Source organism: Patiria miniata, unplaced genomic scaffold (genome assembly GCF_015706575.1).
Source record: "Patiria miniata isolate m_02_andy unplaced genomic scaffold, ASM1570657v1 HiC_scaffold_20, whole genome shotgun sequence".
Classification (NCBI taxonomy): domain Eukaryota; kingdom Metazoa; phylum Echinodermata; class Asteroidea; order Valvatida; family Asterinidae; genus Patiria; species Patiria miniata.
The window spans coordinates 72,444-97,451 of NW_024037059.1; the positions used below are offsets into that span (position 1 = coordinate 72,444).

The 25,008-nt window shown below is 40.7% G+C and overlaps 1 protein-coding gene across 1 annotated transcript; it reads left to right on the top strand.

Annotated features, from left to right (window-relative positions):
• Positions 1–434: 434 nt before the first annotated feature.
• On the top strand, positions 435–24,455 carry LOC119727148 (4-hydroxybenzoate polyprenyltransferase, mitochondrial-like). The gene is made up of 8 exons (XM_038199012.1): positions 435–559; positions 5,970–7,202; positions 7,669–7,835; positions 9,075–9,196; positions 9,800–9,885; positions 11,941–12,074; positions 13,326–13,514; positions 14,840–24,455. Exons 3-8 carry the CDS (start codon positions 7,746–7,748, stop codon positions 15,017–15,019), a joined length of 801 nt encoding a protein of 266 aa, XP_038054940.1. The 5' UTR covers positions 435–559; positions 5,970–7,202; positions 7,669–7,745; the 3' UTR covers positions 15,020–24,455.
• The last annotated feature ends 553 nt before the right edge of the window (positions 24,456–25,008 follow it).

The following is a 25,008-nucleotide window of genomic DNA, read 5'->3' on the forward strand; positions in this document are numbered from 1 at the left end:
AACAGTAGTAAACTTCCAGAAAATGGAAGTGAACGTCATTCTAATTTTGCATACCCACTTCTTTTAGTCTAATGGATAATTACCCTAGTATCATAATGATTAAGAACACTGCTGGACAAATAGTTTCATGAGAAGTGTGAGTAATTTTGTTTCAAATTAATTGTTCGTATTTTGGGTTCAGAAATATTTTATTTGGTTGGGGGGGGAGGGAGGGATACAGCCTGCCGCCAACCTGTGCCCACTTATTTGAAGCTAGAACAAATTTAATAGAACAAATAGTAAAAAGAAGTCTTATTAAAATAATATCCATCTGTAGTTTAAGATGATATGGTGCAAACAATAAGAAACATAACATTCAGAACCCCCCCCCCAACACGCCGGTGTTAGGCCACGCCCCTGACGTCACAACTTTCACATTGAGGGCGCAATTTTCGAATAAAAAACAAAATGGCTGAAATATGGACAAAAATGAGGTAGCTGAAAAAGGAGCAATTTCACTCCAAAATAACACCATGTACAATACACAAGGTGCACGAATATTGACAAGCAACTGTTGAAGGTGAGATTTGTATAACACTTTTACGAATTTTGTGCGTAACCATTGAACATTCATTGCTTTTGTGTGTGCGTGAATAATCAAAACTGATGAAGTGAAGGTCGCAACCTCGTCCCACTTTATTTGCAACCTCGTTTCCAAGAATAAGCCCCGATCATGCCGATAGGAAAGTTTCTTCTGTTTATATTGAAATACCTTTATTGAGTGGTCGGGCACAACCCGACCACTCTTTGGATTTGTTACGATTAATCTTTCTTTCTTTCTTTCTTTCTTTTTTTTTCTGCACAGCACGTTTCCGCGGGTTTTCTTCTAAACGGTTTATGATATGAACTTGTAACTTTCAAATATAGTCAGACTCCCTATTAATATCGCGGCATCCCTATTATCGCGGCATGGGAAATTTCTCTTTTTACAGTGTCAAAACTCCTCCAAGTGGCGAATTTCATCCAGTTCACCAGTCATCAAGGATTTTCTACCGAGTTTTATAAAAAGGACGATTAAAAATGTTGTGTCTTTCGGGACTTTTAACGATTTTAATAAATATTAACGTTTTCCAAAACTTGCAAAATTTTACCTCACCGTGTCTGCTAAAAGGTACCGTTTATATTTTAACATAAATCTTTAATTGCGCTCTGTCCATGAAAGTTCCATTGTCTGGTTCCCATTCTTCAGCTGCAAATGTAAAATGAAGTCGAACGACGATATTTGCAGCGCGAAATCGTAACAACTTTTACGGGATCAAAATAAGCACCGCGCGTTAGCGAAAATAAAACGGCACACCGTGTAAAGTGAATGGCGCCCTCAATCGCCGATCAGTAGACTTGCCTCAGGGATTTGTGTTCTCCTTTCGGGGGAAGGGCAGGGTCTTAAGAAATCATCCTGCAGACATTTTGTCTTTAATCAACTTGAACGTTACAGGGAAAATATCAGACTTTATTCAGGGGGTGTTTTGGTCAAACATAAACTATGAACAAAAAAGTTGGGATCATTATAAAAACCACTTCCCGCATACCGCGATAATAGGGAGTCCACCTCCGTTCGCACACGCCGCGCATGTCTATTTTCACAGGCATCGTACACGGAATAAACCACACCACCCGTCAGATTTTTTTATATTAATTAATTTAAAAAGGAAGAGTTATACTACACATAAGACAGGACAATTCTGGAAGGTTAGTGGGCAATCTCTATTCCGAACGAGAAACGTGATAAGTACCGCGATAATACGGCGTTCCATCCTATATATTGACCCTCGTCTCAAGTGGTGCATATTACTCTGACGTCATTATGACTTCATTGGGTGTCAAATTACAAGCGATTTTAGCTGAAAAAGTGACCAATTACGTTCATCTATAACTCTTGAACAAACTAATCAATGATATTTGTATTCTGTAATCAGATACACCATTAATTGATTAACATTTTTTGTTGTGTACGTGAACTCGCTTGACCTTTACTTCCGGGTCTACCGGAAGGTCAAAGTTAAGTGAATTCAAAATGGAGATGTTAGCCTGAAATCAAAACAAAGTAAAATTTCTTCCGAACGGTTTACGGTATGATCTCAAAACCTTGTGTAAACTTGTACCATGTTACGAAGATGTTATAAATTTTGTTACGGCATCATGACGTCATCAGGTATCAAATTACTAGCGATTTAAGGGCAAATTTTGACAAAATAGTTTGCGTTATATCTTTTGAACTAAATAGAGTATCGTGTTCGTTTTTTTCGTGAGGTTGTAGACTACGCCATGAGAAACATTTTGTGTTCCCGGACACAAAACCGCTTGACCTCTACTTCCGTTGTTGCCGGAAGTGCAATAAAAACCAAAAATAACTAGAAAACGGAAGCATTTTACTACAAACATATATTATGAAAGTGTTTAGTGCGGAATGCCAGACACAAAAAAAAACACTGTGATGATGTCGTCATCCAAAAGGGCGCCCCTATAGCTGCACATAAAATAGTGTTTCTTAATTCCATCATTTGATCCATGTCGTGTCTTAGCCCAAATAACGATACCATTACAATGTTCACCTTTGCTTTCAAATACTGTGACGTCATCAAACCGGAAGTTCGGTGTGATGAATACATACACTTATATTTTCCATATTTTCATACGTTATTTAACTTCACAATGAACATCTACTCCGAAATAAATAAGTATTCACTTCCTGTTATGACTAAGCCAGAAATAACTTGTATGTGTACGTAGAATGTTTACTGAAATTTATCACACCGTTAAAGATGTATTTTTAAACAAAATAATTGACTGTCCTGGAAAGGATTTAATTTCGTGATTCTTTGTTCTTACATACTAATATTTATAACTTAACTGGACAGTGTTTTATAAAGTACATGTAGTTGTCTACCCGACCACTCTGCGTTTGTAACAACAAACGCGAATCTCTAGTTGTTATCAAATTACAGCTATTTTGCTGAAAAAGAAGGCAGAGAGCTTATTCACACATACGCTGGTTTTTATAATAATAAATGAGTGGTTTAAATGACCAGTCACACTGGATTCTCCGGTTACTGAATACAGTATATGAGGCATTCACTACTGTCCTTACAATATCCTCTAAGAGAGACTTAATGACCCGTTAAGACATACTAGGGGCCAAGTTTCTGACAGCAGAGGTTAAGTCGGATGGAATATAATGACCTAAGGCACCTACCGGTACTTCTATTGTCACCGAGTCCACTGATTGAATTTGTTCTGTTAAGTCCGCCACCAGTCCTTGGTATTTTGTTGTCTTGCGGACTTTAGCATTCCCCAGGTTTACTGTGGAGTTGTTTGGGATTGTCAATTCTCCTACAACGGCGCTTGTGTGCCCGCTATGTAGAAAGATGTCCGGACGAAGGTTGGTTGTGCATATTGCGATTGGAATAGTACTGGATTCCACGCACATACCTGGGAGGTCGACTGTCAAGTTGGATTCCTGGTCCACATGATCGGACAGGTATTTGGAAAGACATTTGAGGTCGCAGTTGTGTCTCCATGTGAAGTGACCCAAATTAAGGGCTTTTTCACATGCGCTCAGAATGTGAGCAAGTGTGCATCTAGGTTTGTGACACAGGTGACATTTTGGGTCAACTTGGATTCGCCATCTTGTCAAGTTAATGGGGGTGGGTAGGGTATCGCATCCTGCTCTGAGAAGAAATGCTAGCTGGCCGCTGGGAAGAGAATAACGCACTCGCTGCCAGGCATTGGATTCACTCTCCAACTGGATAATGTCTGATAGCTTTGATTGTACTTGTAGGTCTTGTAGGTGTGTTTCCCAGTTGAGATCATGGTTGGCTTTTGTCAGTTCCTTTATTCTCCTGGCAGAGGTTTGTGAGGTATGTGTAGTGTCGCTTGAAGCCAGTTCCCGGACTTTATCGATGGCTGATTGGAAGATTTTAGGGACCGCATTTCCCCAGTCACCCGCAGTAGTGTGTTTGTAGAGGGAGTCTTGTAGATTTTGAGTTATGAGTGGGTCGCCTCCATGTTTGAAGATTGAGAGGACCAGATTAATTTTGCACTTTTGTTCTAGTTGGGGTAAGTATGGGGCATTGAGAGCTTTGGTGTGAAATAGAGCTGCCAGTGTGGTTGATTTAACGAAACCGAGCCATTTTTCAGTTATGGAGTAACTTTCCGTTGGAGCGTCTTCAACTGGTTTTCCGACTCAGCGCCAACTGATAATGAGAATCAGATGGCAGGGCACAAGTAGTTGGAGTATATCCAAGTTTTATACTCGGGCTTGATAGGTCGTTGGTCCAAAGCCCTCATCACTGTTTTTTTTTAATGTTCGATGCCGAGGCGATTTTTGTGTTCAATGCCGTCGCGCCTTCTACTGCACCCAGAAATGTTGTCGGGTTATCGCACACATAAATTTGCGTTTTTTTGGCCACTGATAGAGACTGAGGCAGATTTAATCGCTTTAGGGCCTACCTTACGCAGGTGGGCGCACTTATCCGGTCGAATCTCCAATCCAACAGACAGGATGTCTGCTAGTGGATTTATATCATGTAGGCCTATTTCAATTGTACTATTTCAACTTCAACGTGCATTATCCAGTGTTCTCTAACTTTGAAAATTAAAGGTTGGGGAAAGATTTCCATATACGAAGTTCACTCATTTTCCTCTGTATTGACTAACATAACAAGCCCCGGGATAGCAATTTCATGTCATCAAAGTCAATTTGAGCAGTGAGAAAATACAAGCATTTTCTTAGAAAACACTTAAAATTTGTCTGTCCAATCTCATAGGGTTTGTACACAGGGTGTTGAGTGAACTTCGTATATGGAAATCTTTCCAAGGTCGGTGCTCCGTCAAAAAGCTTTTGGCAGAGTTTCTGTCCAAAATATACCCTGGAGGGTCTTTTTTATTGTTTTTAAATTTTTTAATAATGCACGGCGGCAACTTTTGAAGCATGGCTACAACTTTTGAAGCATGACGGGCACCTCAGAATGCATGGCATTTTTACAGGGTGGAGAACACTGTTTACTACCCCTAGAACTATGGGTCTTACACGTAAGACCCATACTGTAGATAGGCATATCAACGCGATTATACTCTGCGAATGGAAATGAGTTTTGGAGCGGCCGCTGTATATTTGTACCCCAAGACTATGCCCAGTACTTCTTGACATGTTCGCGTTCATTTCGCTAAAAAGTATAAGGGTTGAATTGATCCCGATGATGCAAAAAAATGATGAAAACAGACCCCTTTCCTTACCGAAGCTACAGTTTGAGTTCAACATTTTAACATGCTCGTCGCACGCGAAGCGTGTTGTTGGCGTGACATCAGAGTCTTTTGGTCTAGGAACCGACCATTGACACTGTCTTAATTGCGGGCGGCGTCAGACGGGCCAATCACGAAATGTAGGCCCTAATATCACATATCAAGCTGACTGATGGACTGACCGACTGACTGAGTATCACTTATGACTTAAACTGGTTTTAGGCTGGTGGAGAGAGTCGGGCAGTGCTGTTGTATATGATTACCCCATAACACCACTGATTGGAAAATCAAGCTAATTGAGCTATCACGGTACAATCGCGTTAGAATCGCTTCAACGCAGCTTGTAAAATAATAATTGTCCAATTACATGGTAAACAAATGGATGCGGAATGCACAAAATCTGAGACATACAAAACTTAATGTACCAAAACTCCATACATTGTCTAAGGGGCGTGGCTAACTCGCAAACGGCGATAGGTCAGTTGTGTAATTGCTTGAAAAGCGAATAGCCATTGAATAGCCGTTCTGAATCAGTTGAATAGAATTTTAAGTGCAGGCTGACTTGAACTGGTAAGGGACTAGTTTTACTAGAGTTGCTCTTGTTACTGTTAGACAAATAAATAATTTTTGTGAAATTTTTAATACAAGCTGTTTAAAGTGTTTTCGTCCTGTTTTCTTTGCATCTTCAGATGATCAGCACAGCAGCCGGAAACAGATCTAGGCACCTCAGATGATCAGCACAGCAGCCGGAAACAGAACTAGGCACCTCAGATGATCAGCACAGCAGCCGGAAACAAAACTAGGCACCTCAGATGATCAGCACAGCAGCCAGAAACAGAACTAGGCACCTTAGATGATCAGCACAGCAGCCGGAAACAAAACTAGGCACCTCAGACGATCAGCACAGCAGCCAGAAACAAAACTAGGCACCTCAGATGATCAGCACAGCAGCCGGAAACAAAACTAGGCACCTTAGATGATCAGCACAGCAGCCAGAAACAGAACTAGGCACCTCAGATGATCAGCACAGCAGCCAGAAACAGAACTAGGCACCTCAGATGATTGGCACAGCAGCCGTAAACAGAACTAGGCACCTCAGATGATTGGCACAGCAGCCAGAAACAGAACTAGGCACCTTAGAAATTAGATGATCAGCACAGCAGCTGGAAACAGAACTACCCACCTTAGATGATCAGCACAGCAGCCAGAAACAGAACGTGGCACCTTAGATGATCAGCACAGCAGCTGGAAACAGAACTAGGCACCTTAGATGATCAGCACAGCAGCCAGAAACAGAACTAGGCACCTCAGATGATCAGCACAGCAGCCGGAAACAGAACTAGGCACCTCAGATGATCAGCACAGCAGCCAGAAACAGAACGTGGCACCTTAGATGATCAGCACAGCAGCTGGAAACAGAACTAGGCACCTTAGATGATCAGCACAGCAGCCGAAACAGAACTAGGCAACAATGCTTTCCAGCAAACTGTTTGGAAGATGGAACTCCATTACACTACCTCGTCACCCACTGCCTTTCACGTGCTCCAAATCAAGCTTGCCGTCGACTGACTGGAATTATGGCAAACAACTGTCGCTTGCGCGTGCATCAACTGGTTTACTTTCAGAGTGACTGTCCAGCAGATGCTGCCAGTGTGCACATTCGTCGTCTTACGGAGGACATATCTGTTGGACTCGGAGCCTACTTCACCGGAAACTGCAAACTGAACTGCAAATGTTTCAAGGGTACTCCCAACTTAATCGTCAGCAGACGCTGCTTCCTGGGTGTCGTCAGGAAGGGCAGAGTTCAAGATGTGATGCGCGGACAACTAGACGCAACATGAGCCTGATGAGTTCCATGGTGGATGCAACATCCAGCCGAGTCCAGCCCTACCTGAGATTGATGAAATTAGACAGACCAACAGGTGAGCATTTGTGGAATTTCTTTTCATATGAAAGTGATTTGCTCTTGTGAAATTGTTGAGCGGAGAAAATCTGTCTTAATTTTTCAGGTCTCAGTGATATTTTGACAAGTAGACTACTACTCGTCAGAAGTCATATTAAGGATTGGGATAAAGGAGCAAATTTTGATTATTAAACCAGTTGGCGTCAGAGGACATGTACGTACACGCAGCGATTTTACAAAATTCAAAACCAATGACGTGTACACACGTCACGAGCGAAGCCGGAAAAAAATCTGTCTGCAAGTCAGAGCCAAGGGGGTTCGGCTGGAAATATGAGCCTGATACCTGCAGTTGATGGTTCAACCCTTCTGGCATCGATGTCGAGTAAAATAATCCCGATATGGAGACCAGTAACTTCAGAAATGTTCCCGAGTCAGATTTTGCAGAAACATGTATCTCAGTGTCACTGTGTTTCTTTTTATTGCAGGTACCTGGTTGGTCTACTGGCCGTGTGCTTGAGGCATCGCTCTAGCAGCAGACCCAGGTCATCTCCCCAGCCTGTACATGCTGGGTCTGTGTGGCCTGGCTGCTCTGGTGGTCCGTGGGGCTGCCTATACCATCAACGATATGTGGGACAGGGACTTTGACAAAGCCGTGAGTAGACTTATCATATTTGCACTTGTTTTGTTTTTTGGCCCTTTGAAGTTTGAATCAGGAAGAGCATGAGCACTGTTGTTTCGCAGTTGACTTCTATAGAAGGCTACAGTTAGACCCCTAGCATAGAGCACCTCACTGAGAACAAGTCTTTTTCCCCCTGTTACATGCATGAGTAGACATTTTGCACTGCAGCCGATTTCACGAACGTTTACGCAACTCCACTTGCGTCACAATTTAACGCGTAAGTTGCGCAACATTTCTCGCTCTACAACAGTTCAATTATGACACATGTCACAAAAGTTTTACAAATTATGGCCTAACTTGCGCAATCATCTTAGTTGGCGTTAGATATGGCGAAGCGAATGAAAATGTCACTTTTACTACCACATGCATTTGTGTCTACTCGTGACGGAATTTTTAGAAGTGCCGCATTTTTTCGAAGAAAATCGGAGAAAAACTCATTTCATAATGGCGGGCGGAGGTATTTCAACGACGATTACATAAATGAACACAATCATTCACAAACAGCTGTTGAAAACGCTGTTATTATCCTCGTCCAAGATATTTAAAAGCATTTAAAACATTGTGCAGCTACTCCAAGTTTTGTGAAGATATTTAAAAAGCATTTAAAACGTTGTGCAGCTACTCCAAGTTTTGTGAAATCGATCGTAAGTTTATTGCGCAGCTGTGCAATAAATTTGTTGCGTAAGTCCTACGCTTGGTGCTGCGCACTTTTTTGTGAAATCAGCTGCTGGACTTCAGGGGTACATGTTGTTGCTAAACAATTTTACAAGACTTATGCTGACTTAATTAGTCCCATAATGAGACAACTGATACAGTATATTTTGCAAAATGTGAATTTGAAAGTTTAAAGTGTAACCATGTGCATGCAGTGTAATCTGTCAATGTATGGATTCAGGTTGACGGTAGTGTTTGCTGTGTGAAATAGTTAAAACACCAAACCAATGCCAAGGTTTGATTTGACCATTGTCTAATATAAGCTAGTTCGCTATCTCGATGAAGTAGTCCAGGTCAAAGGTCATTCGGGATAAAGTCACTGACGTGCTGATATTCTGGTTGTAATAAGCGCACGAGTGTCGTGCGCCCGTCTCCGTGCGCGTTCATACGCCTTCGATTATCCCGAATGACCCGTGACCCATATCATTGTGCGCATGCGTAGTTGAAATACAGAACTGGCTTATTGTAACACCTTCTTTGTTGATTTATTGATTGCAGGTTGAGCGGACTCACACAAGGCCCATCGCATCAGGTGCCATCAGTCGCAGCCAGGCGTTGGTGTTCCTAGGAGGTCAACTTAGCCTGGCGCTGGGAATACTGCTCAATCTAAACCCATACAGGTAGGCTATTATTAAGAAGTTGTTACAGTGCAAATACAGGCTACTAAATAAGCAAAGTTTCTTCGCTATTGCAGTAGAACGTCACGTAGCAAACACAAAAGGCTATTTGTTATAGGGGTAAGTCAGCTGCTAATGTCAAAATAACTTTACATGTACATTAATCTGGAAGGTGAATATTTGTTCTGGCAGTGTTTGTTTAATTATCATTCAACTGTATACTGTTAGCGTACATGTACTTCACAGTTTAGCAAGCAATGTTGACATGTTTGTGAAGCACATCCCAAAACTCCTATACCTTTACAAAAACATGAGCAGAATTTTCGTGCTAGAATTCCTTAGTTGCTGGAGTCATAAAATAGGGCAACAGTCAGCACACAAGGAAAGTTGGCCATTGTGAACCGTAACAAGGACTTAGTTTGGGGGAATGATCTAGTGGATGGAAAATTAGGACTAAATTGTGAGGAATTTCTAGTGTTCATTCACCTTGGTGGTCCAGAAATCTTATAAATGTATGTTGTGTTTTTCCTACAACTCTGAAACCACATTTTTATCCGGATAATATTTTATCGTTATATTTGTCTCCACATTTCATTTTCTCAACAGCATAACTCTTGGATGCCTTGCCGTTGTACCCATGGTTCTATATCCACTCGCGAAGAGGTTTAGCAACTGGCCACAGATCTTTCTTGGTAAGTTTTTAAACTCTGGCAGGAGCTTCTACATGTCATTTGGTGGTCGGTTGGTCGGTCCGTCTGTCTGTCTGTCTGTCTGTCTGTCTGTCTGTCCCTGAAAATTGACCAAAAATATTTGACCAAAAATAATTGACTAATTGACCAAATGCCAGCGTTGGTCATAAAATGCACTCTTGCCGAAAGTTTTCAGAACACCGGCTTTGTTTGCATCGATGCGCATGCGTGTCTATATTGCATATGTCTGTCCCCGAAAATTGACCAAATTAAGCCCCCTAAGTTCCGCATAAATCAGGGGTGTGAAATCTCCGCTATTTAGCATTCCGCTTTTTTGTTCAGCGTGCCACATTTTGTTTTCCGCTTTTTTTCTTCCGATGGTCCAGATTTCCCCCCGCTTTTTCCCCCGCGCGTAAGCATTGATTTTATTTCCGTTTATTTTATTTTCTGCCGCCGCCGAACGCACGCGATCCGCTCTCTACAACATACGCGTAGCTCTGGGGTGCGTGCAAGCGAGTATTCAATGTACATTACATGTACATTGTACATTACGTACGTACATGTACGTGTGTACTATACGATGCCATGTTCATGCATTTTTCAGCTCGAAGCCGCGTGTGTACACAACGTGTAAACAGCATCCGGGGAACCAACAGTCATTGCGCTGTGATTGGCTGCAGATAAATATGAATATTCACACACACATGCGCCATGAAGCGTGTTGGGACTCTTTGCGGCCGTTCCTGTGTCTATGCATGTAGTGACACACGATGATCTCCACAATAACTCGCTGTAAACATCGTCTTGTTGCAAATATAAAGCCTTGAAATAAGACTAGTAAATTGTCGCCGTGCCGCAACGGTAGAGGGCATCATGCGGGGCAAAGTTCATGTGTGCATTTCATTGCATGCACGCATCCTGCCTGCTGTGTATTTCGCTGCATGCTGATACGTACGTTCGTGTGTCGTTTCAAATGTTTCGAACGTATTTTGACATTATTAATTCCGCAAGATGTCAGTGCAACACAAATGTGTTATTATCCAAAGAGGTTCGGAGTTTGATATGGACATTGACAAGACCGATCCTCAGGTTACAAATCCGTGGAAATGGATTTGGATGGAACACTCGGTTAATCATCAGCAGAAATTAGGCGACTCGATCAGAAGCCGGGACATGCGATGACGATGTGTATCATCTGCAGTAAGGAGTTAAAAATAATAAAATATGGAAAACGTGGTCGAATTTCCCAGTTTTCATTGCCATTTAGGCAGTTTCAAGCCTATATGAAGGAAAAATTAACTTAAAAACATGCATAAATTGCAAAACATTTTCGACCAATAGTTGGCCCATGCAGGCATGCCAGGAGGCTTTAAAATGCACCACAGAGCATCTACATTTCGAAATTTTTCCGGGGCCCTTGGGCGGGCCCCGGACCCCACGCCGTAAGGGCTTCACGCTTCGCGCTCGCAGGTTCGGTTATTTACTGGTTCAGCTATTTTCAGCTATTTTTTTGGGACCCCACTCACACCCCTGATAAATATAACTACCAAATTGACATTTTCAAACAAAAGCAAATGAAAAAAATTTCATACCTTATACAAATTGTAACAATTCGGAATGATGTTTACAAAAAGTTTGTAAATAAATGGACGCTAAATATGTGCAGTAACGTTATAGTCTCGTGGTATATAGCGCAGCATGATTTTCACGTGGGACGGCAGCCCGGGTTTGTACGCACAACCTCCGATCAACGTTACCGTCCGTTGCACTGTGAAATCGTTTGTGCCTGTGTGGATGGTACCTGAAGCACACGGTTATTTCTTGGCACTGGTGCGGGAAGGAGCCTGGCATCGCATTTTTGGGCGTCACATTTTTCAGCTCTGGCAGGGATCATTTTGATAGATTTGATGCAAGACTTTCATGCAAGACGGCCAGAGCTTATTGTGCACTCACATTGTTATTTTTACCATTACCTTTGAGCATTTTATTATGGCCATTGTCAAATAAAAGATAACTTGATTTGATAAGAATTCAATACCTTCATTATTCTGCATGCAGGTGTGACGACCAACTTCAGTGCTCTGATTGGCTACTCGGCCGTCCATGGGTCATGTGACTGGAGTATTGTTCTGCCGCTGTACGTTTCATGTATTGCCTGGACTGTTATCTATGATACCATTTATGGACATCAGGTAAGTCATTCATGAGCAGAGTGTTTTTACTATAAATCATCTGTTATTCTAGATTATGGAATCATTACTTAAAGGTAATATACAACATTTGCTTTGCTGTGATTTTCAGAAATGGATGGATTTGGGGGTTAGTATTTTATCTTATATTGTTACACTGACATGTTTAAAGTTTTGTGTTCATCGATGCTGGAAAAACCAGGGAAAAAAATGTTATTCTTGTAGTCTGGTTCCCTGATCCTACTTCAGAGAAAACGGAGCAATTTATGGACGTCAGGGAATTGTCGGGTCAGGGAACCAGGGTAGCTGGCTTGCACCCATTCATGGATGTGTAACCAATTGCAAAACAAACTGTGGACTTACTCAATTTGGTAAAGTGCGTGGACAGAGCCAATTAGGGCTGTCCATTTTTTAATAATTTAGTATTCGATTACTCGAAACGGCGTATGACCGAATATTCGGAAATGTGAAACTGCAACTGCGTACTGCGCCGCTAAAAAGTTGCACGAAGGGTGCGCCAGTTAAATCTGCATGCAGCAATCGATATGGGTTGCTTGAGTGTTTTGCAGTAAGTTTTTTACAACTATAAAGGGCTTTAACCCTAACCCTCTAGGGTATTTGGGCTAGAAACCCTGTCAAACGCAGCAACATGCAACACTTGTCCAAGTGACAAGCCTGCCCAGTGTATCAAGATCCATCAGGTCAAAAGTCTCAAGGCCAAACTGCCTCAGAGTCTGTGGTCTCCAAATGCAGCAGGATACAACTGTGTCATTGTTTAATGGGACTAGCTCTCATTGTCTTGGATAGCTGCTTGCATCAAAGTGCACCAGACTTTTCCACCTGATTCACTGTGTTGCGTCAGGCAGGATTAGGGTTAATTAACCTCCTAAAAGGATGAGAACAATGAACCGCCACTGACAAAAAAAAATAGTTACCGTCGACCAAAAAGTGGCACCTGACAATGGAGCGCCCAACTTCACGATATAGTAACATCACTGTCGTGTGTGTATGTGCATAGTTTTTTTGTTCTTTGAATATTCAAACCAGCAAAAAGCCATTGTAATATTCGGTTGATGATCAAATATTTCAAGTATTCGGTATATTCGACTGCCCTAGAGCCAGTACACACTTTGTGTGTCCTACTTTCAATGCTCAAAACAAAAATGGATGATTTGGCCCTTGGTCTTTTCTGGCGTCACTTGTGCATGCACGCAGCCAGTAGTCAATTTTTTATCTCTCTTTTTCAATACACAGGACAAGAAGGATGACATGGCCCTCGGCCTGGGCTCCACCTCCATCCTGATGGGAGACAACACCAAGTATTGGTTGACAGGCTTTGGTGCAGCTATGGTGTCTGGTCTGATGGTCGTTGGTGCTATGGCTGAGCAGACTGTGGCATACTACCTCACTGTGGCACTGACGGCTGCTCATATTAGCAACCAGGTAAGCTTAAAGCTTGACTTTGGGTTTGTCTGTTGGTTGCTTGATTGGTTTGTTTTAGGCCTGCAAGGATTTCTTTTGATCAATTAATCGTTCCCTTTTTGGAGGATTCACAAAAATTCTTAGTAAAAGTAGTAAGGTCTGTCACGAGCAAATGTGGCCCATCAGGCTGGCATTTGTTCTTAGTAAAAGTAGTCAAGTCTGTCACGAGCCAATGTGGCCCATCAGGCCGGCGTTTGTTCTTAGTAAAAGTAGTCAAGTCTGTCACGAGCCAATGTGGCCCATCAGGCCGGCGTTTGTTCTTAGTAAAAGTAGTCAAGTCTGTCACGAGCCAATGTGGCCCATCAGGCCGGCGTTTGTCTCTGGTTTCAGTGGCATGAAACGACTGAGAATATTGCTACTCCATCTGGATGGGATGCTAGTCCATCGCAGGTTACTCCCCAGCTAATGCCGGTACCCATTTATACTCCTGGGTGGAGAGAGGCAAGTGGGGTGAAATGGCTTGCCCAAGGACACAACATTCTTAGGACAAATTTTTTTAGGAATATGCTTAAGAGGGTTTGGGGCCTAATGTCAAGATACGTAAATCTGCAACCAATAACTGTTGTTACTTTCTCAAGGTGCAAATGTTATTTACAGAATGTTCCAGTCTTGGTTTGTTCTTTCGACCGTAGCTTCTCTAGCTATTCTCCCAGGGTAGTTTGTCAGAAACCTTCCCACGATACTTTTCTCAGAAATCTTCCTGAATCCTCTCAAATCTGCCACAGTGTAATATCCCCATTATGGCATCAATTATGTCAATTTCATTAAACTTAATCTTTGAAGAGACAAACATCCTCCCAAAACTGAGTGGTTGGCTGTGAAGGATCTATAATAGGTCTCTCTCAAATGATGTCACTTACTACAGATTGTCACATGCCAGAGGCATTTTGGGCATCAAATTTTAGTGACGTGCTTCGGCTGCGCCATATTTTGAAAAAAAAAAATTTGAGCAACAAGTTTGGAACATTTTGCACACTGCGCGCACATGCTTCTGATGGTGTCGAACACGCAGTTTTAATTTTTCTTTGAAGATGGCTGTCTATGAGAGGGGTCTGTTAAGGGCAAGGAATAATTTTGTTTATTTGATAATTACTGTTTGGAGGCAGTGTCACATAAGTCCAGTCACAGGCCACAGCGGATGATTTCTAACGAAAGAATGCCTTTGTCATAGTTTGTTCGAAAACTTGATTGCAACTGAGTTGAACTGACTGACTTGTGATGGAATTGACTGCAACACTGTTTAGGAATCTGTGTACTTTAGTGACAGTTTTCTTATTCACCCACAGGTCTGGACGGTGGACATCCACATTCCCCTAGACTGCTGGACCAAATTCCGCTCCAACAACAGACTGGGTGCAATCATCTTTGCCGGGATCATCGCGGGAACCCTGGCAAAAGTTTCAACCAAAGATTCAGACAGTTCAACCAAATTGGACAAGGAGGAGGAACAGGCAACTAGCGAATAGTCAACCAGGAGATTTGTGTGATTTTTCTTGCCACTGTTCACATGACTTCAACTTTTTGGAAGATCATCATCATCGCAGATTGTAAATATGCTACAACGTAGAGGATTTTTATGTTGCAAAGGAGCAACAACCTTTACAACTCATCCGTCTCATCTGGTTGGAGTGTGCTACAATGCAGAGGATTGCTACGTCACAAAGGAGCTGCAACCTTTACAACTCATCAGTCTCATCTGTTTCGAATGTGCTATGACGCAGAAGATTCTTACATTGCAAAGGAGCTACAAGTTGTGAACTCAACATCTCAATCAGCTTGGAATGTTTTACAAAGCAGAGGATTGCTACATTTTGGTACTTTGAAAAAAATTGACATGCTTTCAGCAGAACTTCTCAGTCATCTTCAAATGTTGGAAGATCAGCATCACAGGTTGTGAATATGCTACAATGTAGAGGATTGTTACGTTGCAAAGGAGCTATGACTTATACAACTGATCACCTCATCTGGTTGGAATGTGCTACAACGTAGAGAGGATTGCTACATTTATGTCGCAAACATGTGACTAGCTGTCAATCAAACCATCTCAGTCTTGTTGAGACAACATTTAGGATTGTCATCCCCTCATCTGGTTGACGATTGTTACGTTGCAAAAAAGCTACAACCTTTACAACTCATTACCTCATCTGGTTGAAATGTGCTACAACACAACATTGCAAGGAAGCTACAAGCTTTGAACTCAACTCAATCTGCCACATAGGACATGTTGAAAAAACAATTTGTGGCATACTTTTTCTATTTGCAAACTGTGATGCAAGGACTTTAAGTCTGCAGAAAAGGACACTTAGTTTGAGAGAACTCTAAAGTGTGGCTGAAAGTGAAAAAAATCCTTCAACGGGGGACCATTTGATGCAAATCCTTTAAAAAAATGAACTTGTAACCAGCCCTTCGCAATATCATGTCTACTTCAGACTTAAAAGTTCTGAAACTGAAAGACAGAAAAATGACAGAAAAATGCTAACCCGAAAAGGGGTCAACTCTGTCAATTTTAACCAAATCCTTTTAAGGCGCCATAGCGTAGCAATCCAAAGTGAAGCAATGATAGTATAAGAATCAACGATAGCCAATTGTTTTATGAATTAGATTTTTAACTTTTTCTACAGTACTTGACAAAAGAGGCGCAACATACCTGGTGTGTAAGGGCTGGTTCCCAAGAGAAAAACTAATATTTCTATATTTTAAATCTACGTTTTATAAGATAATAACTGCCTGAGAGGTACATTTGTAAGTGTGAATTGGTCAGGTGCAAGATAAGATAATGACAATGATTTTTTTGTCCTTAACCTCACCTAAAGCTACAAAATAGTACTGAGTAGTAACCTGTAGTATGCATTTCTTTCCATACAAGTGTGCACAAACACGTATTCTGTGGTATTTGGTCCTTGACCCCCAAAGAGCCCTTAAGACGTTCAGGGTTATTGAAAACAGTTCAAACACTCCTTTCAGGAATTTTGTCGAATTACAAATTACAACTTTTCATTGGATCAGTCATAGCCTGATAAACTTCTACATAGTGGGACCATCTACAGTGCTAAGTGCAATAATGTCACTATTTTCAATCCATTTTACGTGAAGATATCGTGCATTCTTAGCCACTTCCAAACTCAAGAGTCTGCAAACTTCGTATTTAAAAAGTGAAATTTTATTATTCCTTTCGTTGATGAGATAAAATTATGTTTTTTAAACTTGTCTTGCACCTGACATTTTGAGTATAACCAGCACTGCCATATTTGGCCAAACTCTCATTTTTGTTTACAATTTTTATAGATATTTTATGTGACAGTTAAATTTCTTGATTCTGAATTTCTGCCAATTTTTAACATATTTTTATAATAGTAGCATTGAAAACACAAATGCCTGTTTACATGTGATAAAATCACACAGCTCTGAAATTATTTGGTGAAAATTCCAAAATGCCATCAGAAAAAATATATATCATGCCCAAAATTGCTGTAAAGCTACTTTCAAACCATATTATCAAAACCTCAGTAATTCTGACATGGTGCTGGTTATACAATTTTAAAAAAAATCGATGTGACCTGCAACCCACGGATCAGGAAAACTGCCAAGAATTCCATTTAAACTATTCATCAATTATTTTTCTCAAAACGTGAAAAACCATTGGCTCTAAACCCTTTCAAATACACCAACCCTTATTTCTGAATCAACTGAAATTTGAACACAGTGGAACATCCAATGGCCTGGCACTTTGAAAGTACTATATGCAATTTACAGAAAGAAAAAAGCAATATTTGAAACATGAAACCCCCAAAAAAATGCAAACGCAAAAATCTGAAATCCGTTCTAAATCCGTTGTTAAAGGTTGCAGGTTACATCTTAATTTTACAAAACAAAACCAATGTGAATAACTTTGTTAATTTTGTATGTTTTACCACCAGGCACTCTCTCAAAAATGTAAATGTTTGGAGCAGCCCAGCTGCACACAGCCCCCCCTCCCCGGTGCGTGCACGTGTGTTCCCCGCCCGCAGGCGCTGACAGGTTGGTGGTCGCCCGCTATCTGCATCGACTTGTGCATCGGCTGTTCGTTGGGTGATGTGTGCAAAAAGACGTCCCTGATCTTATCGTCTGGGTGGATCGTGGATGCCTCAGCGGACTGCAACATGGTAAGGATCCTGAAAACTTCTTACGATCGGTTCTTAGTCGGTTCTACAATGACAGATGTTCACGAGCACCTCTCCAGTGTTGGCAGACCAAGGAGAACCCTTTTTGCATCTGTTTTCAAATCGCCTGCTTTGCATTTCTGCTTTTGCAGTACGTCATGTTTTTATGTATCCACACAAATGGAACTTTTCCAACTGGTTACTCATTGTAACTATTGGATATTTGACAATCTTGGATATTTTTCAAAGTTGTTGGAGTTTAGGAACGATTGTATTGATGCCATTTATATCGATAACTTCCTCGGTGTAACTCTAAAATCTCGCTGCTATTGGTTCCATGACTTTGTCGAAACTCATAACAAAATGTACCGTTCAGGTTGGAAAACTAAAAACAATTTTAAATGTGGTTGTGAGCCAAAGTGTAGCCGAAAAGGAGACATTACGTCTGTGAATCAAAGGAATAAACAAACATGGTGTAAACTTCATCTAAAAAAAACTGAAATCTGAAGGAAAAAAATCATCCAGTGGTTTTGGTAGCACATGTGTGAAAAAAATTCGTAATAAGATCAATAATAGCCAAGCATTCACATCGTGAAAAAAAAATCATGCATTTTACAAGGAATTCGAAAAGTGATTAAAAACTGGAAAAACCCATGAACTAAAGTTTCATGAAACTTGTTGAAAAAAAAATTCCCTGACTTGGAGGCAAAAGAACTCTAAACTGATCAATGCCATTTGAGAAAATTCTCAAGGCATTTTATAAAATACAAAACAAGCAAAAGGCTAAGAAAAATTTAGCCATTTATTTTCCGAAAAGAAATAAAATTTTCGTAAATCCCTGACCACATTGATCAACTGTTCAGTTGTATAGATCAATAGTCCTACCAATCTGACATCATCATTTCAAAAACAAGCAAAAAGAAAATAGAGAAAAGAAGCAGAAATCAGGAGAAAGAACTAAAATGGAAAAAGAAGGAAGCCAAACTTTCCAATTTGCATTTGAAGAATGTTGATGTGCTTAACAAATGAGAACCATGCTGTTAGATTTCTCAGTGGACGATGCATCCAGGCCATTCACTCAAATGGATCGAGGGGGCACAACATTGTCCTGAAATTGTCCCTACTTGCAAAACAACAGTGGGAAAAGGGGGAGAAAAACCAGCAATTTACAAGTCGCAACAGAAATGACAAAACTGGAAAAAACATTCCAGATATCGAATGAGTTACTTGTACTTCTAAAAAGAGTGACGTTGTATGTTGTAAGCTCATGTAATGTGAGCCTTAGTCGTGTTACAGTCACTTAATGTTGTTTGAGCAAAATGCAGTTTAGAAAATGCAGAAAAAATTCTGTTCCAATTTGCCGCTGTCGCATGTCCAAATTGCTGATCACCTCAAAGCATTGACATAAAACTTCCCCAAGAAAAGGAAACAGTAAAGTCAAATTAAAAAAAAAAAAAACGGGGAAATTGGGAACATTGTGTGCCCCTTTACGACTGGGTGAATGGTCTGGATAAAATTTGGTCAAGCAGTCTGCCTGTCAGCGTCCTACACAGAAGCTGTGGCATCAGGCACGGGGGGGCCGTCCCGCAAACTCAGCTCCGTGGTAAGTTTAATTGAAGTTCGTAGTGTCAATTCATGCACTGATGTTGATATGGTTGTACAATCCTCTGACTTGTTAAACCCTAGTGTGTATCTCATGGCTAGGAGTAGGGCTGTAGTCTGTATATTAACTAGGCAGTAATGTGCAGATGGTCTTCGGTCTGAGGCAATACCACAAACTCGGGGAGAGGGGAGGGGTTGCTGAATTGATCTTTTGAATGTTAATCCACTCAGCGAAAATGTTTTATGCTTGTCGTGGTCATGGACTTCCAACTTTTTTTGATGTAAAAAGCAAGAGTAAAAATAGTGATGGACTAAAAGCTTGATTAAAAACTGCCACATCGAGCAGTGACAACAGATGTCGTTTGTCGGCAAATCCCATACTTTTAAAGCAAAGGTGAAGATTTGGATCTTTCTTGATAAGTTAAGCTTTCTAAACTTCTAAAGAGCGAAAAGCTCTCAAATGTGAGAATTGTGAACACGGATAAGAGTTGAAAAAGCTCAAAAGAAAGGAGTGAAGCGGTCACAATTAAATACCACGGAAAAATTCACGAGTGCATTATATTGTCACTTGGAAATTTTCTCCAGCGAATGTTGAGGTCAGCAAGAACTGCCCTACATTTGGGCTATTTATATGCAAAGCCACAAAGAACTCTTGCAATTAGAAAAAAATCACCGTCTTGCTTGTAGCCTGACCTTAAAATTGATTTGGCCAGCAAGAAATTTCAGCGAAAGTAAACCCCATCCCCTCTCCCCGCGTACAAAATAAGTTACACCACTGACTGATGATTCAAACTCCAGTCTGATTTTTTAAAATGGGAAAATCTGAAGTTGGAAATTAGGGCTTTTATTGGAAATTTTTTTGCTTTGAGGAGTCTCGACGGAGGCATTATTTAGCAGAATTTGGTCATTAAAATCAAGTTCAGATTCAAATTAATCGCAAGATTTGTAAAGAATCCAAAAAAACCCCATTTCTGAGCTTGCAGTTAAGCATTTCCTCCTGTGTGATCATTTTAGAGGCACAAGTTCACGCAAATGATTTCCTGCTTTAAAAAGCTACAAAAGGCATACCTCCTGTGCTTCATACACCCCTCAAAACATTGAGTGGACTCCCCCATTTGGAAGGAGGAAAAACTAAATGCAGTGGCTTGCACACTGAGGGAAAATTACTAGCAGCACAAAATGGCTGCAAATTCAAAACTGTGGAAGCAGATCCTGAATCTTTGACTAACACAGTTGCCTCTCGTTGCCACTTTCGATCATTCAAAAAGTTGAACTTGAGAAGTGCCAGATACAAAAACCTGCAGTCAATTGAAATCCCAAATCTGCAGGGAATAAAAAATCTTGAATCAATCTATCCAGAGTTAGCATTTTCTTTGGCAGATATTGAATATTAATTTCTTGAAGGTTGAAACAAACTTCGTCAACACTTTCTCTCTTGATTGAAACAAGAGTCAACACTTTCTCCCTCGTTATTTAGAAACACCTTTCCTGCAAACAATTTTGAGCTTACATGTGTTTGCATGCGAGAAATTCACTTTACTTTTTGTATGCCTCGATCGGGTGACTCACGGGTCAATTTTTATAGAAATTAAAAAACAAGAAAAAGCAAGGAAAAAACTTTGATGACATTGAATGGGTATTGCCTGAGACTGAAGACCATCATGCTCAAACGTTAAAGGCGCAAACAAGTTCGTGCATGTAGGCACGAAATACGCTCTAATAATTTGGTACTGAATGTGCACAGACTCATAGCGTCCGTACATGAGCGTCGGGCATTATCAGGTATGCATTCAAATATACCTAGTGGTCTCCCCTTCTTAGATTTCATAGAATTGAAATAGATAAACTCATGACAAATCTTATCATAACTATTAATTTGGTTGGACGCTGTAGATTCATTTCTCCAAAATGATGCATATTTTAAGCAATTGCCATTTATGCTAAGTGTTACACTCCTAGTGTAGATCAGTTGACGCTAGCTAGGAACTAGGAAATGTGCAGAAATCTACTCGTTGTTTAGCAGACGATCTGTGTGTCAACTAGTGAATGTTGGCCATTCTACACTCTGTTGAAATTTAAATGAATTTTGTTGTAAGGCTTACTCAAGTGAGGGATGATTTAACCTGAAGGTGGTAACATTACATTGCATGTATTAGTACATGTAGTAAGAGGCACATGCTACAAGCAGTTGGCGTATTCTGTCAAATGTGAATTCCAGTTTTAAAGTGTCAGCGGTAAAGGTCAAAGTTCATTGAGGTTTGATCACAGAGGCAGGCCCTGGGAAAACCAAATACATGTTTACATGTATTTGTAGTAGTTTGCATTATGACATGTACATGTCATGTACATGTGCATGTACATGTACATGTACACATGTAACAGTATTATCGTCAAATTTGATCTTCAAGCTCTAAAGCCTTGCCAATTTTGGAAAGCTTCTTTGTACTTGGGTAGTATGTACATGTACATGCTATGTACATGTACATGTACATGCTATGTACATGTGCATGTCATGTACATGTGCATGTACATGTACATGTACACATGTACATGTACACGTACATGTAGAAAACAAGTTATAGCCAGCCCAATCAAACAAAAATTTGCCTTGTCTTTGGCTTACATGAACACGATATACATGTACGTGTACATGTACATGTCATGTTTGTGTACATTACAATCAGTTCACGCAAACTCGGAGTTTCTGAGTGCAAAAGTAGTCTATTTCGTTTTATAAACAGCTACACAAACTGCCTAAATGCATTGCAGCTCCTTTCGGCTAATACATGTCACTTTGAGATCTGAATTGGATCATTGCAGTTCTAGTTGCAGATCATTGCAAAGTCTAAGCTATTTTGTCCGATTGACAGTCGTCAGGGGTTGATTTCTCAAGCAGATTATCTTTCAATAAAAGGAGCAGTGCATCTGTTGGCTATCAAAAGTAAAATACTGCTTTTTGGGGGGAAAAGGAAAATGCTGGAAATACAATGTGGTTGTTCTAAGGCTGTGACAAAATATCATGACCATTTATTATGTAGAAAGGAAAGTTATCAATATTGCGTGTTTAACATTCTGCGTGCTCTCGGCATTTATAAATGGAACACTAATCACGCTTGAAGCGTATTACTTATAAAACAAGATGGGAAATTTTGAGGGGCCAGATTTTTAGTCATTTTCACTGCACTGACAAACGCAAGACAATTATCTGACCCCTTTTAAAAACCGATCAGACGAATATCAAATTTGTATGGTGCAGAAATGAAGCAAGGAATCTCGGCAAAAACAAGTGTCGGTCCAGATTTTAAAACTCTTAATCATGGTGTTCAAATCTTGGAAAGTCACAGCCTTAGTTCATTCCAAACTCATCGAAAAATAGCCAGCAATTTTTGTAGGATTTTTTTGTACAATTCTTGTAGGATTTTCCCAGGGCCTGCTTAGGTTAGCGTAGGAGCATGTACATTACCTGCCTTATGCAGACAAGCCTACTCTACTAATGCCATGAGAATCGTTGGGTTTAGGGAGTAACATTGAGGATGTACGACCATGAATTGTACAGTGCATGATTTGATGAAAACTTCAATTAAACTGTATCACGGAGTAGGGGACAGGCTGACCCGTGCAGCATTGGATGGTCACAGTTTCTGTGGATGCTGACAGGCAGATTGCTACCACATCGTCCACTGAGTCACTGAGCAGTATGGTTCATCAGATGGGCACAGGGCGTTTGAAGGAAAAGAGGAAAAAGAAAATGTTTCCTTATATTTGACTTCAGTGAGAGAACTCGACTGAATAAAATTGTTGTGGCTTCTAAAACCAACATGACAGCGTACATGTACAAATATGTTATTATATCACCTACATGTACCAGTATACTGCATTCCTTGTATGTTTCTGCGAAAGTATTCAATAATGCGTCACGTTACTAGCTGCATCGCATCAGTGTTGACATATTTTCAGACAGATTTGATGATGGCACATAGGAACAAAATAAGCCCTTTCGTAAAACAAAAAGAATCCTCCAAAATTAAAGTTGTGGTAAATTAAGAAAGGCTTCAATATCAGGGTTGCAAACTTTTGAATTTACTCCTTAAATAACTCCTTATATGTTCTGGAAATCGTTACTGTTGAAACATTGTATAAAAGCCTTAACCAATGTACATCTGTACATGTACAAATGCACTTTTATAAACCTTCTGGAAATTTAATCCAAACAAATTGTCTAAATTTCTTTCGGACAAATTTCTCTAGATTAACTTAACTTTTCGACTTCTAAGTTTAAAAAGAAAATCATGCAACCTATACATGTGCTACTGGACCATTTATTTCCTTACCAACTTGCACCATTTTGAGTGAAAATGTCTTATTTACTAAAGACGTAAAAAGCCAGATATTTCAGAAGTATCCTCACTTGTTTCTCCTAAGAAAATATCGTCGTTAAGAAATTGCTCACAAAGAAAATTACAGTATTCTGTACATGCTCACGGCCAACAGAAATCCACTAAACTTTGCAAAGAAAATGTACTCTAACTTTACGCATTATTTGCAAATATTAAAACACAACAAGTTTTAGGAGAGTTTGACACTGTAAATAAACTGTTATGCTAAACATTGGATGCAACAACTTGTAGAGAGATTTAGGAGTTACAGTTTGGAAGTTATCGGTGTAAAAGACGTCAGAACAATTGGTCTTATCCTTCGACATGTACTAAATTATTGCGAATGCAATTAACAAAATGAAAACCATTAAAACTTACATTTGGCTGGATACAGAAAACATGATGCGACTTCAAAACGTTTGAAATGCAAGGCGGGACATTTGTGAACGGATGCAGAGGGGGTCTCGCTAAAATCTGCCGTTTCTGGAAGTGTTGGTTGCCACGGTAACCAAACGTGACTTCTGTACATTTGTAGAACGACTCTAACCGATCATTTGGAGTTTTCGAGGATCCTTACTCATGTTGCAAGTCCACTTGGGTCATCTGCGATTTACTTGGACGATAAGATTGGGGGCGTTTTTTGTACACATTGCCCATCGACGACTGATCACAAGTTGATGTAGATAGTCGGGTGACTGCTGGCCTGTTGGCGTCTGTGGGCGGGGAACACGCGTGCGCGCGCCGGGGAGGGGGGGACTGTGTGTAGTTGGGCTGCTTTTTTTTTGGCTGGAATACTTGACAATAAATAACAATAAATAACAATACGTACCAATACGTACCAATAGATGATGGTTTCTAGTACTCTTTATTCATGGGTATGCTCCTCCCCCTTATGTGCCAGCCTCCTCCCCCCCCCCCCCCACTACCTCCCCCCCCCCCCCCGATTCCCCCCCCCCCCCCGATTCCCCCCCCCCCCCCGATTCCCCCCCCCCCCCCGATTTCCCCCCCCCCCCCCAATTTCCCCCCCCCCCCCCCAACTTATACCTTATGAACACACACACTGCACCAGAAATTTGGAGTCCATTTTTTTTAAAGTTAGATTGAGGGCGCTATAACTTGTATAATTTTTGGGGGACATGTTTTACACAAGGATTTTTTCGCAATTGCATCAAAACTGCTAAGTGAAGATAGAGGGCGCTATTTGTTTTCGCTTTTCTCCAACAAGTTTTATGCACAGAATACATGTATTTTGCAATTGTGCCAAAATTTCTAAGTGAAAGAAAGTCCGATAGAGGACGATGCTGTAATTTTTGACAAGTTTTATGCAAGTTTTTTTCC

Bases quoted from the DNA above. Each gene is read 5' to 3' on its own strand.
- LOC119727148 (XM_038199012.1), top strand. From the start codon at position 7,746: ATGCTGGGTCTGTGTGGCCTGGCTGCTCTGGTGGTCCGTGGGGCTGCC. The intron at 7,836-9,074 runs GTGAGTAGACTT...TATTGATTGCAG, and splicing joins ACAGGGACTTTGACAAAGCC to GTTGAGCGGACTCACACAAG. The intron at 9,197-9,799 runs GTAGGCTATTAT...TTTTCTCAACAG, and splicing joins CTCAATCTAAACCCATACAG to CATAACTCTTGGATGCCTTG.